This window comes from Salvelinus alpinus, chromosome 27 (assembly GCF_045679555.1).
Source record: "Salvelinus alpinus chromosome 27, SLU_Salpinus.1, whole genome shotgun sequence".
Classification (NCBI taxonomy): Eukaryota; Metazoa; Chordata; class Actinopteri; order Salmoniformes; family Salmonidae; genus Salvelinus; species Salvelinus alpinus.
In genome coordinates this window covers 14694546-14710465 of record NC_092112.1, presented here as the reverse complement: position 1 = coordinate 14710465, position 15920 = coordinate 14694546, and the positions used below count along the sequence as shown (strand labels likewise).

Genomic DNA, 15920 nt, shown 5'->3' with positions numbered 1-15920 from the left:
ACATTTTGAGGACAGGTTCATTTCTATTATGCGGTAGCTTTTCTGTCTCCAGGAAATATCAGTTCTTATTAAGTGTAAAATGTGGATTCCAACAGGCTTTACATATAATGTCAGGTGTCCTTTACCTTAACAACATCAAAATATGGATACTGAAAAGGAATTTTATGCATTTTAAACACTTTTTGTCACTGGATGTAGGCGTTTTTGCCATGACCCCAGGTGTTATTTATCAACTTCCACAATAAATATACAATTAAATAATCAAAGTTTAAAAATATTTCTTAATTGTTTTTAGTCCTATTTAAAGTATATTTCATAAATTACGTTTTTTTCTCATCATTATTGTGTTTTTTATTTTTATTTAAGATGTTCTGTGTGTCCCTGATATCCCTTTCCACCTTGTTAGCTTGTTGTAATTCTCCATTTAATAAGAAAACAACCTCTTGCTGCAATGACAGCACATTCAGGAAGTGTCATAATGTCTTTGGTGGGAAAGCTATGGTGCTAAGCTAAATACATATAAACACTCAGTTGTATCTATTTGTCATGTTGTTAGTCTGTATGTCCCACTCATAAATGTCCATCCTGTTAGGCTAAATTATATATACAATAAAAAATCTAGATGTTAAAATATGTTTGATAGAGAAGTTAAAATCCTGTTCCAAGTGTTCACCGTTTTACTAGGTCAGTCTTGCTCACTCACAGAGCTATGGCTAATTTATGCTCAAAATGTCCACCCTGTTAGGTTCCACCCTCTTAGGGTTATGCACCTAACAAATTGGAAAATGCACCCAAAATGTGTTTATAGTGCCTGAGCTTGACCAATATGTTTTTCTGAAAATCAAGCATGTCCTTTTTCTGATAGAATACTAAAAAAAGACATTACCATTCATTCCTACAGAAATACTTTGGTAGAGAACTAGCTTTGATGCACCTAAGTGCACCTTGTGCTGAACTCTGTAAAAAAAAAACACTGTAAAAACTCTCTTGGTTGCTTTGAAGCTAGGAGAGAGCATGCACATGTTAAAGTATAACATATGAGAGAGTGCTTACGCGGTGGCTCAGTTACTTCTTTTAAACTGTATGTAAACTGCAATACATCTCTTTGTGGTGGCACGTATAATGCTCAGTTGGCCTGGGCAGAGAGGGCTGCATACAGGCCGAAGTCTCTGGACGTGTTTTCAGTCACTGTAGTAAAAAACAAATACAGCTCTGGCAGGGTGTGAGGCCAGTGGACGGATTGCTAAAGCATGTGGAATGCTGGTATGAATAGAGTGGGCCACTGGCAACCTTCCTGGATTACCTGTGGAATTATTGTTGGGGGTGGAGAGTGGAGGCTGAGGGGGGAGTTGTTGTTGACCACTGAAATCTGGGGCAACCTAGTTAAGCATTTAACCCTTACTGACCACCAAATTAAGATTATAGCCCCCCTCAAGTGTAGTGTATATAAGAATAATATGCTATGCTTCATAGTTACAATTCATCTTACTTCCTTTTCAGGGTACAGTATACCCACAGGCACAGTCCACACCACAGCTTTGTTGACAGGACCTGGTTCACTTTGAAAATATGAATTTACTGAGTGTGGTGCTCAGTTATGCCATTGTGCACTTTAACAAAAATATTGCCTGTTCAACAACATGTTGACGGAATAGTCCGGCGGACACTCCACCAAGTCAAGCATTCACACTGTGCCATCATGTGAGCTTCATTGAAATTTCAAACTGTTCCACAATCCACAGTGGTTGGGTTCAGCAACTTCACTAAAAAGCAAACTGGGGTCATTCATTTGATTGCATGCTGCTACTGGCTCTATGAAAAAAGCTGACTTGACTACTTTTAAAACCTGCCAGACTTACAGTTCATCTACTCTATGCCAATCAGATCCTCCCTTCAGGGTTGGAATTGGTGTGACCTCAGTTTAACCTTTCACCTCACCTCATGTCAGAAATAGACTTGCAACCCAAAATGGAAACTCAAGAGTGTGAAGGCAAAGCTACACTCAAAAGATGAACAGCTGGGACAATCAAATGAGATTTCAATTAACATGACAAAATCAAACTGTGAATAGTAATAAACACATTTTATTTGGCTAATGGATTGAAAACAATGAAGAAAGTCAGTCTTTCCAACTGATAGCTATATAGTTACATGTCAAATCTGTCTGATTTACAAGAATACATTTGTCAGGCCACACCTCTATGCACATTAATTGGTTCGTAGTGGCCACGTTCGAGCTTAAAATCTTATCATATTTATCTACTCCTTGGACCATAGATGCTATTGTCTACCAGCTACAACAACAACATCTTCTTTCACTAAAATGAAAAATACTTTTACTAACATAGCTTACATACATTTGACTTATATAGTCTACTAAAGAAATCAGACCTATCCATACTAGGCTATTATTACACTGCTTCAGTTTCTGTTTATCTTAAATTCTACATCTAAACACATCTCCCACTTCCATAAAAACATATTTTTAGACGGCTGAAGCAAGCACACACATTTTCTTTAGGACATTTAACCTTTCTAGTTGTAAAGTATATATTTTTTCAGATCATTACATATGTAGGATCTTAATTTGATCCCTCTGTTGCAGGATAACTTTCCTGCAATGGCGGCAATTTAACTTGCATTGTACTTGAGGTTTAAAAAAGGCTTCTGAAGTTTGAAATTTCCATTTACAAATTTCAGACTTGATTTTCCCTTACGAAAAATTGATCAACCCGAACAAAAATCTCCATTATTTAATCCACATAAAAATTCAAATTTCCTGTTGCTGCAGGTTTTTCCTGGTGTAGCAAACTGGGCTCAAATTAAGATCTTACATCTGTATGCAATTACTGTAATCATGTCTACATATATTCATATCAAAGTTCCTTTCTGTGTCAATGAAAGTATCTTAACAGATGGTCCAAAACCAAAATGGATCCCATGCTGAAATCCAAGCCCAGGATAGAGGGGCTTTGTGAATTTGGTCTGGACTCTGTGGAGGAGGATCATTGTATCAGAGACGTTGTAAAAGGACAGAGTCCCTGCCTTGTGGTCTAGGTACACTCCTACTCTGGAGGAGTAGGGGACACGTATGGCAGTCTTTTTATCATTGTGGTAGAAAGAACAGCCCAAGTGAGAGCAGATTAAACACCAGGATTGATCATTCTGTCCAAACAAACACTCCTCTCTGCATTTCCTGCTGATGCCTTTATATGAGACAGCTATATAAACCCCAAACCCTCTCCACTCAACCTCCCAGTAGCAGGCTCCAGACAGACCCTTGCTACATAGCACCTGTGGGTGTGAGGTAAACCTGTCTGGATGGTCAGGATAGGACTGGAACCTAGAGCTCCATGTCACCTTTCTATTCCCCTCAGATAGACACAGACGGTTATGTACTGTGTTGGGATCCAATGTAAGCTGATCCAGTCCAGGTACCTTGGTCATTTCCTTCTTAAATAGATCTTCTAGTTGCTTTTTCAGCCCAGAGAGTAATTTCTTTACACCCTCAAAGGAGATGCATTGGTTGACGGTGATGACGGTCTCAGATCGAGGAGGGACAGAGAGAGACTGGAAACACTGGAGGAAATGGATATTATCCTCTGTGTTTGAGAGCTGCTCAAATTCAGCTTCTCTCCTCCTCAACTCAGCGACCTCCTGCTTCAATTGCTCCATGAGTTCTTCAGCCAGAATCACTTCAATCTTCTCCTGGGCTCTGATCAGCTCCTTCACCTCAGAGCAACTTCGTTCAATGGAGCGCATCAGCTCAGTAAAGATCCTCTCAGTGTCCTCCATCGCTGCCTGAACAGAGAGCTTGAGTGACTTCATAGACTGTCTTACCTCCTGCATCTCCCTCTCTCTCTTCTGGATTCTCTGCTGAGATTTCTGCCTTTTGTTCTCCAACTGCCTTTGTTTCTCAGTCCTTTCTGCTGCAACTGAGACTGTATCATGGCCTTTATGTTCATCTAATAAACACTGATAACAGATCAACTGCTGATCGGTGCGGCAGTAAACCTCTAACAGTTTGTCATGACGAGAGCAGATCTTCTCTTGTAGTTGTGTGGAGGCTTTGATCAGCTTGTGCTTCTTGAAAGCAGGAGATTCATGGTGAGGCTGAAGGTGAGTCTCACAGTAAGAGGCCAGACACCCCAGACAGGACATGACGGCTTTGAGTTTTCTCCCAGTGCAGAAGTCACACTCCACATCTCCAGATCCAGCATAATAGTGAGCTGGAGAAGAAACTACAAGTCCTTCCTTAAGTTTTTCCATTAATTCAGCCAGCAGAGTGTTTTTCTTCAGAACTGGCCGAGGAATAAAGCTTTCCTTGCACAGTGGGCAGCTGTAGACACCCTTCTGATTATCCTGATCCCAGTAACCCTTCATACAGCCCATACAGTAGCTGTGCCCACAGGGAATAGTCACTGGATCCTTCTGTGTATCCAGACAAATCGAACAACTGATCGAGTCCATAGCTTCTGCCATTTTGCCACACTCACTTCCTGGTTCTGTGTGTGAGCATGTGCACTCTGAACCTCTAGAGGGTGTGGTGTTGGATAGAGGCCAAGAAGAGATTAGCTCTGATTGGAGAGACAAAATTCCACACCCCTTATAATACATTCAAAATTGCATCTTCTTATCTATGGTAACAGAATATTTTTTTTATTATTTTAAGCAAATACGGTACATCTTAGTTAGGGTGCTGAGTCAAGGCCTCAGGCCTAAGTCAATTAATGTCCCTGGAATGTAAGCTACTTTTCAGCTGACTTGGGGATTCAGCTGAGGTCTAGAACCTAGGGAATGATTTGTATCAAATACAGAGATGTTTATGACCAGTTTATTACTGGCCACCCATTCCAAAAAAGACAGCAACTCTTAAGGGATTCAGCGACTTCATTAGCTGTGGTTGCTGACACGTATATGGTTGAATCATCAGCATACATGGACACACAGGCTTTGTTTAATGCCAGTGACAGGTCATAGGTAAAAATAGAAAAGAGTATGTATTTGTATACATAAAAGCCCCGCAAACAATTTGATGACATTCGGATGTTATAACATTATAATCAATAGACATTTTATCATAGTTCCAATAAATTCCAAAAGAACAACAAAAAATACCGTACTATAACATCCCAAATAACATTATGCAAATAGATTTTGTTATTGGTCAACATGGCATGTTCACAATAGAATTGAAGGCTATTTGTAGAATAATTTTACAAGAAATCAAAATGATTACACTCAAAATATAAGCCTACTCCTTTTCAAATTATAACCACTAGGGGGGAGCAGAGTTTAAAATATGAAATTTATGAATGTGTCTCGGAATGATCTGTTCACTAAGAACACCTTTGAACAAAGCAATGTAAATGAAATTATAATTTGACATTTCTTTTTCATATAGTCATTTTCTATACATATCTGTCACAATCCATCCTCTGCTGTTGCTAAATCCATCTATCAAGAGAAAGCCTTTAATGAACATTTAGAGAAATACTAATTTGACATGTTATTCATTAGGGTTAGTCTGGAAACGCTTGAGCTGAGGTAATGGAAATGTCAGCATTGCTGTACAAAAATCACGTAAATAATTCTGCCAGTCCTTTCTCCTCAAATAAGTAGACGAATACGTTTTATCCCCAGAATTGACCAACAACTTCACAGAGGAAGGAGATTGGCCTGTACTCTGTTTCCTATTATTCTAATGGTATGTATTGAAATGTTGTGATACAAAGTCACTATGGCATTTTGGCTTGACCATTATCAAGGTTTCCCAAACTCGGTCCTGCGGCTCCACCTGGGTGCATATTTTTGTTTTTGCCCTAGCACACCACAGCTGATTCAAATAATCAAAGCTTAATGAGTTATTTGAATCAGCTGTGTAGTGCTAGGGCAAAAACCAAAATGTGAGCCACAGGTCAGAGTTTTGGAAACCCCGCCCTCTTCCTGAGGTGTGGCACGGTGAGAACAGATCATTGGCACCGGTTTGTAAATGTTGGTCCCACGTTAATCTAATGTTGGATTATGATCTAATGGTAATCAGTCACTTTGGAGGGAGAAATGTATATGATTGCAAAGGTGGGGGGGGGGTTAAGCCAGACTGTGACTCTCAACCCTAGCGAAATGTAGTTTCAATTTGATCACAGCTTAGTCCGATTTTTTTCTAGAACACTCATGACATGTTATGACATTGGCTCCATAACCAAGGAGCATCCTTCATTGATTTTGATGGGTTTCATCATTCTACAGTAGTTGACCCCAACCCATAAAAAAAAAATAAGAATACAAGCGTTTTAAGTAAGAATACAAAATAAAATACTTTAGGCCGGTTTCCCACACAGATTCATTCTAGTCCTGGACTAAACATTATTCTAAAAGGAGAATCTCCATTAAACATGTTTTTTAGTGCACGACTAGGCCTAATCTGTGTCTGAGGAAACTGGCACTTTTTTTGTCTGATCTGATAATACAAGCTAGTTATCTCAAAGCAAAACTTCTCTCCGCACTTCTCTCCGCAATCAAATATAATCAAATAAAATAAAATGTTATTAGTCACATGCGTCGAATACAACAGGTGTAGACCTTACAGTAAAATGCTTACTTACGAACCCCTAACCAATAATGCAGTTAAAAAAAATATGGATAAGAATAAGAAATAAAAGTAACACGTAATTAAAGAGCAGCAGTAAAATAACAATAACGAGACTATATACAGGGGGATACCGGTACAGGGCACCGGTTAGTTGAGGTAATATGTACATGTAGGTAGAGTTATTAACTATGCATAGATGATAACAACAGAGTGCAGCAGTGGTGTAAAAGGGGGGGGGGGGGCAATGTACATAGTCTGGGAAGCCATTTGATTAGATGTTCAGGAGTCTCATGGCTTGGGGGTAGAAACTGTTTAGAAGCCTCTTGGACCTAGACTTGGCGCTCCGGTACTGCTTGCCATGCGGTAGTAGAGAGAACAGCCTATGACTAGGGTGGCTGGAGTCTTTGACAATTTTTTGGGCCTTCCTCTGACACCGCCTGGTATAGAGGTCCTGGATGGCAGGAAGCTTGGCCCCTGTGATGTACTGGGCTGTACGGACTACCCTCTGTAGTGCCTTGTGGTCGGAGGCCGAGCAGTTGCCATACCAGGTAGTGATGCAACCCGCCAGGATGCTCTCGATGTTGCAGCTGCAGAACCTTTTGAGGATCTGAGGACCCATGCCAAATCTTTTCAGTCTCCTGAGGGGGAATAGGTTTTGTCATGCCCTCTTCACGACTGTCTTGGTGTGCTTGGACCATGTTAGTTTGTTGGTGATGTGGATACCAAGGAACTTGAAGCTCTCAACCTGCTCCACTACAGCCCCGTCGATGAGAATGGGGGCGTGCTCGCTCCTCCTTTTCCTGTAGCCCACAATCATCTCATCTTATTGATGGTGTTGGAGTTGTGCCTGGCCGTGCAGTCATGAGTGAACAGGGAGTACCGGAAGGGACTGAGAACGCACCCCTGAGGGGCCCCTGTGTTGAGGATCAGCGTGGCAGATGTGTTAGTTACCTACCCTTACCACCTGGGGGCAGCCCGTCAGGAAGTACAGGGTCCAGTTGCGGAGGGAGGTGTTTAGTCCCAGGGTCCTTAGCTTATTGGTCACATACACGTGTTTAGCAGATATTATTGCGGGTGTAGCGAAATGATTGTGTTTCTAGCTCCGACAGTGCAGTAATATCTCCCAATTTCACAACATATACCCAATACACACAAATCTAAATAAAGGAATGGAATTAAGAATATATAAATATATGGACGAGCAATGTCAGAGTGGCATAGACTGAGATATAGTAGAATAGAATAGAATACAGTATATACATATGAGATGAGTAATGTAAAATATGTAAACATTATTAAAGTGACTAGTGTTCCATTTATTAAAGTGGCCAGTGATTTAAAGTATATGTATATAGGCAGCAGCCTCTAATGTACTGGTGGTTATTAAACAATCTGATGGCCTTGAGATAGAAGCTGTTTTTCAGTCTCTCGGTCCCAGCTTTGATGCACCTGTACTGACCTCACCTTCTGAATGATAGCGGGGTGAACAGGCAGTGGCTCCGGTGGTTGTTGCCCTTGATGATCTTTTTGGCCTTTCTCTGACATCGGGTGATGTAGGTGTCCTGGAAGGCTGGTATTTCCCCCCGGTGATGCGTTGGGCAGACTGCACCACCTGTCGGGCTGTATCTGGAGAGCAGGGGGGGGGGGTGCAGTTGCCGTACCAGGCGGTGATACAGCCCGACAGGATGCTCTCAATTGTGCATCTGTAAAAGTATGTGAGGGTTTTAGGTGCCAAGCCAAATTTCTTCAGCCTCCTGAGGTTGAAGAGCTGCTGTTGCACACTGTGTGTTGGTGGACCAATTCAGATTGCCAGCGATTAGTACACCGAGGAACTTGAAGCTTTCCACCTTCTCCACTGCGGTCCCATCGATGTGGATAGGGGTTTTCTCCCTCTACTGTTTCCTGAAGTCCACGATCAGCTCCTTCGTTATGTTGAAATTGAGAGAGAGGTTATTTTCCTGGCACAACTCCGCCAGGACCCTCACCTCCTCCCTTTAGGCTGTCTCGTCATTGTTGGTAATCAGGCCTATTACTGTTGTGTCGTCTGCAAACTTGATGATTGAGTTGGAGGCGTGCGTGGCCACACAGTCATGGGTGAACAGGGGGTACAAGGAGGGGGCTGAGCACGCACCCTTGTGGGGCCAATGTGTTGAGGATCAGCAAAGTGGAGGTGTTGTTTCCTAACTTTACAACCTGGGGGCAGACCGTCAAGAAGTCCTGGACCCAGTTGCACAGGGCGGGGTTTAGACCCAGGGCCCCGAGTTTAATGATGTGCTTGGAGGGTACTATGGTGTTGAGGGCTGAGCTATAGTCAATGAACAGCATTCTGACGTAGGTATTCCTCTTGTCCAGATGGGATAGGGTAGTTTTCAGTGCGATTGCATCGTCTGTGGATCTATTGTGGCGGTAAGCAAATTTAAGTGGGTCTAGGGTGTCGGTAAGGTAGAGGTGATATGATCCTTGACTCGCCTCTCAAAGCACTTCTTGATGACAGAAGTGAGTGCTACGGGGCGATAGTCATTTTCTTCAGTTACCTTTGCTTTCTTGGGTACAGGAACAATGGTGGACATCTTGAAACAAGTGGGGACAGCAGACTGGTATAGGGAGAGATTGAATATGTCCGTAAACCAGCCAGCTGGTCTGCGCATGCTCTGAGGACGCGGCTATGGATGCCGTCTGGGCAGGCAGCCTTACGAGGGTTAACACACTTAAATGTCTTACTCACGTTGGCTATGGAGAACGAGAGCCCACAGTCCTTGGGAACGGGCCGCGTCGGTGGCACTGTGTTATCCTCAAAGCGGGAGAACGTGTTGGGAGCAAGACGTCGGTGTCCACGACGTGGTTGGTTTTCCCTTTGTAACCGTGATTGTCTGTAGACCCTGCCACATACATCTCGTGTCTGAGCCGTTGAATTGCGACTCCACTTTGTCTCTGTACTGACGTTTTACGTTTGATTGCTTTACGGAGGGAATAACTACACTGTTTGTATTTAACCATATTCCCAGTCACCTTTCCATGGTTAAATGCGCTGGGGTGAGCTTTCAATTTTTTGTGAATTCTGACATCTATCCACGGTTTCTGGTTTGGGAAGGTTTTAGTCACCATGGGAACAACATCCCCTATACACTTCCTGATTAACTCATTCACCGTGTCCATGTAAGCGTAAATTTTATTCTCAGAAGCTATCTGGAACATATCCCAGTCTGCGTGATCAAAACAATCTTGAAGCATGGATTCCGATTGGTCAGACCAGTGTTGAATAGACCTTAGCATGGGTACTTTCTGTTTGAGTTCCTGCCTACAGGAAGGGAGGAGCAAAATGGAGTTGTGATCTGAATTGCCGAAGGGAGGGTGGGGAAGGGTCTTGTAGGCATTTCGAAAAGGCGAGTAGCAGTGATCTAGTGTTTTTCCTAAGCGAGAACAGTACTTCGGTTGCATTTTCCTCAAATTTGCTTTGTTAAAATCCACAGCTACAATAAATGCGGCCTCAGGATATGTCGTTTCCAGTTTGCATAAAGTCTAGTGGGCTGTTGTGGTATCGGCTTGAGGGGGAATATAAATGTCTGTGACTATAACCAAAGTTCATTTTCTTGGGAGGTAATACGGTCGGCATTTGATTGTGAGGTATTCTAGGTCGGGTGAACAAAAGGACTTGAGTTTCTGTATGTTATCACAATCCTACCATGAGTGGTTAATCATGAAGCATACACCCCCGCCTTTCTTCTTCCCGGAGACTTCTTTATTCCAGTCTGCGCGATGAACTGAGAACCCAGCTGGCTGTATGGACGGGGACAGTATATCCCGAGAGAGCCATGAATCTGTGAAACAGAGTATGTTACAGTCCCTGATGCCTCGTTGGAAAGAGATCCTCGCTCTGAGCTCGTCCACTTTACTGTCCAGAGAATGAACATTAGCGAGTAATATACTCGGAAGCGGTTGATGGTGTGCCCGCCTCCTGATATGGACTAGAAGTCCACTCCGAATACCTTTTCTTCGCCGGCAGCATCTTGGAGCAGCTTCTTGGATAAGTTAAATTGCCCTAGGGCCTCCCGGGTGGCGCAGTGGTCTAGAGCACTGCATCGCAGTGCTATGCTGCGCCACCAGAGTCTGGGTTCGCGCCCAGGCTCTGTCGCAGCCGGCCGCGACCGGGAGGTCCGTGGGGCGACGCACAATTGGCTTAGCGTCGTCCGGGTTAGGGAGGGTTTGGCCGGTAGGGATATCCTTGTCTCATCGCGCTCCAGCGACTCCTGTGGCGGGCCGGGCGCAGTGCGCGCTAACCGAGGGGGCGGGTGCACGGTGTTTCCTCCGACACATTGGTGCGGCTGGCTTCCGGGTTGGAGGCGCGCTGTGTTAAGAAGCAGTGCGGCTAGGTTGGGTTGTGCTTCGGAGGACGCATGACTTTCGACCTTCGTCTCTCCCGAGCCCGTACGGGAGTTGTAGCGATGAGACAAGATAGTAATTACTAGCGATTGGATACCACGAAAAATTGGGGAGAAAAGGGGATAAAATTTAAAAAAAAAAAAAAAAGTTAAATTGCCCTGGGGGGTAATGGCGGACTGAAGGAAGTTATGTAGAGCACCTCAAGATAAAACATAATATTCGAAATATCTGCTAAATTAGACTAAAATATTAGCACTACATAATCTTCAATCTGGATAATAACACAAAACAAATCCTAAAACTAGAGACATTTATCGACAAATATTACGAAAACAGGCAACAACCAAACATGACAGAGTAAGACAGGGGAACCGATTCCAAAACGAAAACGTGACTCTTCTACAGACACTGATGATTTAATATTCTCACCACCGGGAATGGTAAAGGTCGAAACCGATCTGTTAAAATCAATAAATGACAAACTGGGTATACTTGAATTAGTTAGTAAGGATATAAAAGAGTTGAAGGCAAGCCTAGAGATGAGTGATGAAAAAGCTGCGACATTGGAGAAGGAAACACACAAGCTAAAAGGGACAGTCAATAAGATTGAAACCGAAATGAATGAAATGAAAAAGGAGAACACCGTTCTGAAGGAAGCCTTACTGGACATACAAACTAGATCCATGAGAGAGAATTTGGTACTTACAGGTATCCAAGAAAAAGAAGGAGAAGTTCCTGAATCTATAGTTAGAGAGTTCCTCCTTACAGCGCTTCAGATTCCACGCGAAGTTATCGACAAAATCCAACTTGAACGTGTACACCGCTTCGGGCAGAGAGGGCAGAGGTACGAACGCGTGGGGACATGGTCATGACGGGTGGCCGTTTTGTGGGTGTTTCAGGAATAAGGTGTACATTTGACCTCCATCATCTAGGATGTGACAATGGTAAATAAATCTCTAAATTTTTGCTCATTTTTTTAGCGGTCTTGCAGGCCTTCTCATGCAGCTGCAACTGCGAGTGCATTTGTAAATTGTGACCCATCTTGAGTTGGGCTCTGGGATGGTGCAATTGTTGAGAAAGTGAGCTTATGGTTGTGTGGGGGTAAGGGCTGAGTGTGTGTGGGTGTATGTGTGTATCCCACAACTGTTGCGAAGGAAGAAGTAAAAGATGTTAGGGACAATAGAGGATGATCCACAGCTATATATAATACAAATCGAGGTGAGGGCGATGGAAATGCATATGGCAATTGATCTACTTCAATTCGGTAAATAGCACTGTGTGCTCTTTTCAAAGAATGGATCCCAGTCGGTTCAGGGCTATGGGATACAGGGGGTCGAGGGTGGTCTGCCGGGCATTGGGATGAGGTGAGGGCTTTTAGCGGGTGGAATAGCAGGGACCAATTGGAGGTTTACTTAGTAGAAATGCAAATATCATGGTACAACTATATAGACACTCAATCATTATTACTTTTTAATAGTACGTTTACAAAAATATATTTTGATAAAAAGAATTGAAAGGTGTGTCTCATTATGGTAAGTGGTGAAATAAGTATAGCCAGTTACAATTGTAATGGCTTAGCAGATAATAAGAAAAGACGATCAGTATTTACCTGGCTAAAAGAGAAGGATTATAATATCTATTGTTTACAGGAAACCCATTCAACAGTTGAAGTTTTGTGGAAAAAGAACTGGGGAGGCAAAATATATTTCTCCCATGGGCAAAGAAATTCAAAAGGGGTGATGGTTTTAATTAACAATAATTTTGATCCAAATGTGCAAATTGTCCAAACAGATCCTCAAGGTAGATGGATTATTTTAAATATGTTATTGGACAATAAACAGATATGGCTTATTAACCTATACGGTCCGAATAATGATGATCCAAGCTTCTTTGAAAATATATATAAGAATTTATCAACTCTACAAGCAACACTAGACTCTATTATTATAGTGGGAGATTTTAATACCTCTATGGACCGGAAAGGAAATCACACTACAAACTATCACCCTCAGGCACTTAAGGAAATCATGAATGTCATGGATATATTGGAATTAGTGGATATATGGAGACTTAAATACCCTGACTTAGTGAGATATACATGGCGGAGGCTTAATCAAGCTAGACGTCTTGACTACTTTCTTATACCATTCTCTCTGGCACCAAAAGTTTAAAAAGTGTTGATAGGTGACAGAATGCGGTCGGATCATCACATAATTGGCATATATATTTCTCTTACAGAATTTCCACGTGGGCGAGGATATTGGAAATTTAATCAAAGTCTACTAGATGATAAATTGTTTAAAACTAGGACAGAAGATTTTATAACTGACTTTTTCAGACATAACATAGGTACAGCAGATCCCCTTATTGTATGGGACACACTTAAGTGTGCCTTTAGAGGCCATGCAATTCAGTACTCATCTATAAAACAAAAGCAATTTAGATCAAAAGAGTCCATATTAAAACTTCTTGGAACTATAGGGGGTGCTGTTCCGCATTAGCATATTTTGGTCTCCAAATTAAACTGCCTCGTGCTAAATTCTTGATCGTACAATATGCATATTATTGTTATTATTGGATAGAAAACACTTTCTAGTTTCTATAGCCGTTGGAATTTTGTCTCTGAGTGGTACAGAACTATATCTACAGCACTTTTCATGACAGGGGTCAGATTTCAGAAATTTTTACCCCTGATCTGGAGTCTGTTTTTAAGGTGACAGTGAATGCTATGAAGAAACCGACACTGCCTACGTCTTCCTCTGGGTGTCTGTACGTCATCACGTTTTGAATGGAATCGATTGCACAATCACAGCCACTATAAAAGAACAAAACGTAGAGGTACCTCCCTTTCTCGTTGCGCGCCTGAAGCGTGAAGGACATCGGACTTGCCTCATTCCAAATCGTTGTCTAACCAGCAATATTTCTCTGGTCATGTTTTTACTCGTTATAGTTGTTAAAAACATCATAATGTAGTTAATTTGAACCGTTTTATAGCAATTTATATCCGTTTAGTGCGATTCTGAGGAATTTATTTGTCGTGCACTTTCTAGCTTTGGGAACGTTTCAGGGTCTCGGTCGTTGTTAGTGGACATTTCGAAGGACAGAGGACATCTATCGACCAAAAGAAGATTACAACATAGAAAGGATACATTGCCCAAGAATCTGATGGAAGAACAGCTCAAAGTAAGCAATATTTAATATGATAAATCGTTGTTCTGTCGAAATATTTTAAACGCATATTTCGCCATTTTGTTTGTTATCGCGTCACTTGGCGAACCCTGTATTGAAAAGTAAGGATAATTTTAAAAATGTAAGTCAGCGGTTGCATTAAGAACTAATTTGTCTTTCGATTCCTGTCAACCCTGTATTTTTTAGTCAAGTATATGATTAGCTTTCAATTAAACTAGATCACTCTGAAAGATGACGTCAGACATTTTGAGGCTTGATTTCCTAGTATTTTCATTGTGTAACCACGGTTTTGTATGGCTAAATATGCACCTTTTCGAACAAACTGTATATGTATGTTGTAAAATGATGTTACAGGAGTGTCATCGGAAGAATTCTGAGAAGGTTAGTGAAAAAATTAATATATTTTGGCGGTGATTACGTTATAGCGCTCTTTGGCTGGAATCGATGCTCTGGTAACGTTTTCACATGTGGTATGCTAACTTATCGATTTATTGTGTTTTCGCTGTAAAACGCTTAGAAAATCTGAAATATTGTCTGGAATCACAAGATCTGGGTCTTTCCATTGCTATGCTTTGTCTATTCTTATGAAATGTTTTATTAAGAGTAAATTTGTCATACACGTTGCTCTCTATAGTAATTCTAGTCGTCTTGTGATGGTCGGTGCAATTGTAAACTGTGATTTCTACCTGAAATATGCACTTTTTTCTAACAAAACCTATCCTATACCATAAATATGTTATCAGACTGTCATCTGATGAGGTTTTTTATAGGTTATTGGCTATCAATATCTTAGTTTAGCCGAATTGGTGATAGCTACTGGTGGAGAGAAAAAATGGTGGACAAAGAAATTGTGTATTTTGCTAACGTGTTTAGCTAATAGATTTACATATTTTGTCTTCCCTGTAAAACATTTTAAAAATCTGAAATGGTGGCTTTATTCACAAGATCTGTATCTTTCATCTGGTGTCTTGGACTTGTGATTTAATGATATTTAGATGCTACTATCTACTTGTGAAGCTATGCTAGCTATGCTAATCAGTGTGTGGGGGGATGGGGGGTGATCCCGGACCCGGGGTAGAGGCTCGTTATTAACAAAGGAAATTGAAGGACTAACAGTACAGTTAGATAGCAATAAAAACGGTACCATAGAGGCACAGAATAAGTTAGAGGAAAAACAAAAAGAAATGGAGGAACTTATTCAAGAAAGATCCAGTGTAATATATTATAAAAATAAAGCGAACTGGATGGAATATGGGGAAAAATGCACCAAATTCTTTTTCAATCTTCAATATAGAAATGCTACCAAAAAAAATGTATTAAAACTTGTTACAAATGATGGAGTCACGCATGATTCACCAAATGATATTTTGAAAGAGGAAGTAAAGTACTTTAAGAATATGTTTTCGTTTCAGGCTCCTCCAGCTCCACTAACTGAAACTAATTGTATGGATTTTTTTCCTATTAATAATGTAAAATTAACATCTGTACAGAAAGACTCATGTGAAGGCCAAATTACAGAGGAGGAACTGCTTGATGCAATTGGGGCCTTTAAGGATGGGGAAACTCCAGGGCTGGATGGCATACCAGTGGAAGTATACAAAACTTTTTTTGATATACTCAAAGGACCATTATTAGCTTGTTTTAACCACTCCTATATAAATGGTAGATTATCAGACACGCAACAAGAAGGTCTGATATCATTATTACTGAAACAGGACCCAAGTGGTATATATAAAGATCCAGTCCATTTAAAAAAATT

General features: G+C 41.4%; 1 protein-coding gene across 1 annotated transcript; it reads right to left on the bottom strand.

The window, feature by feature from the left end:
• Positions 1 to 2066: 2066 nt before the first annotated feature.
• LOC139556025 (tripartite motif-containing protein 16-like) lies at positions 2067 to 4748 on the bottom strand. Its single transcript, XM_071369493.1, has one exon. The coding sequence runs from the start codon at positions 4615 to 4617 to the stop codon at positions 2872 to 2874; it is 1746 nt and encodes a 581-aa protein (XP_071225594.1). The 5' UTR covers positions 4618 to 4748; the 3' UTR covers positions 2067 to 2871.
• Positions 4749 to 15920: the final 11172 nt, after the last annotated feature.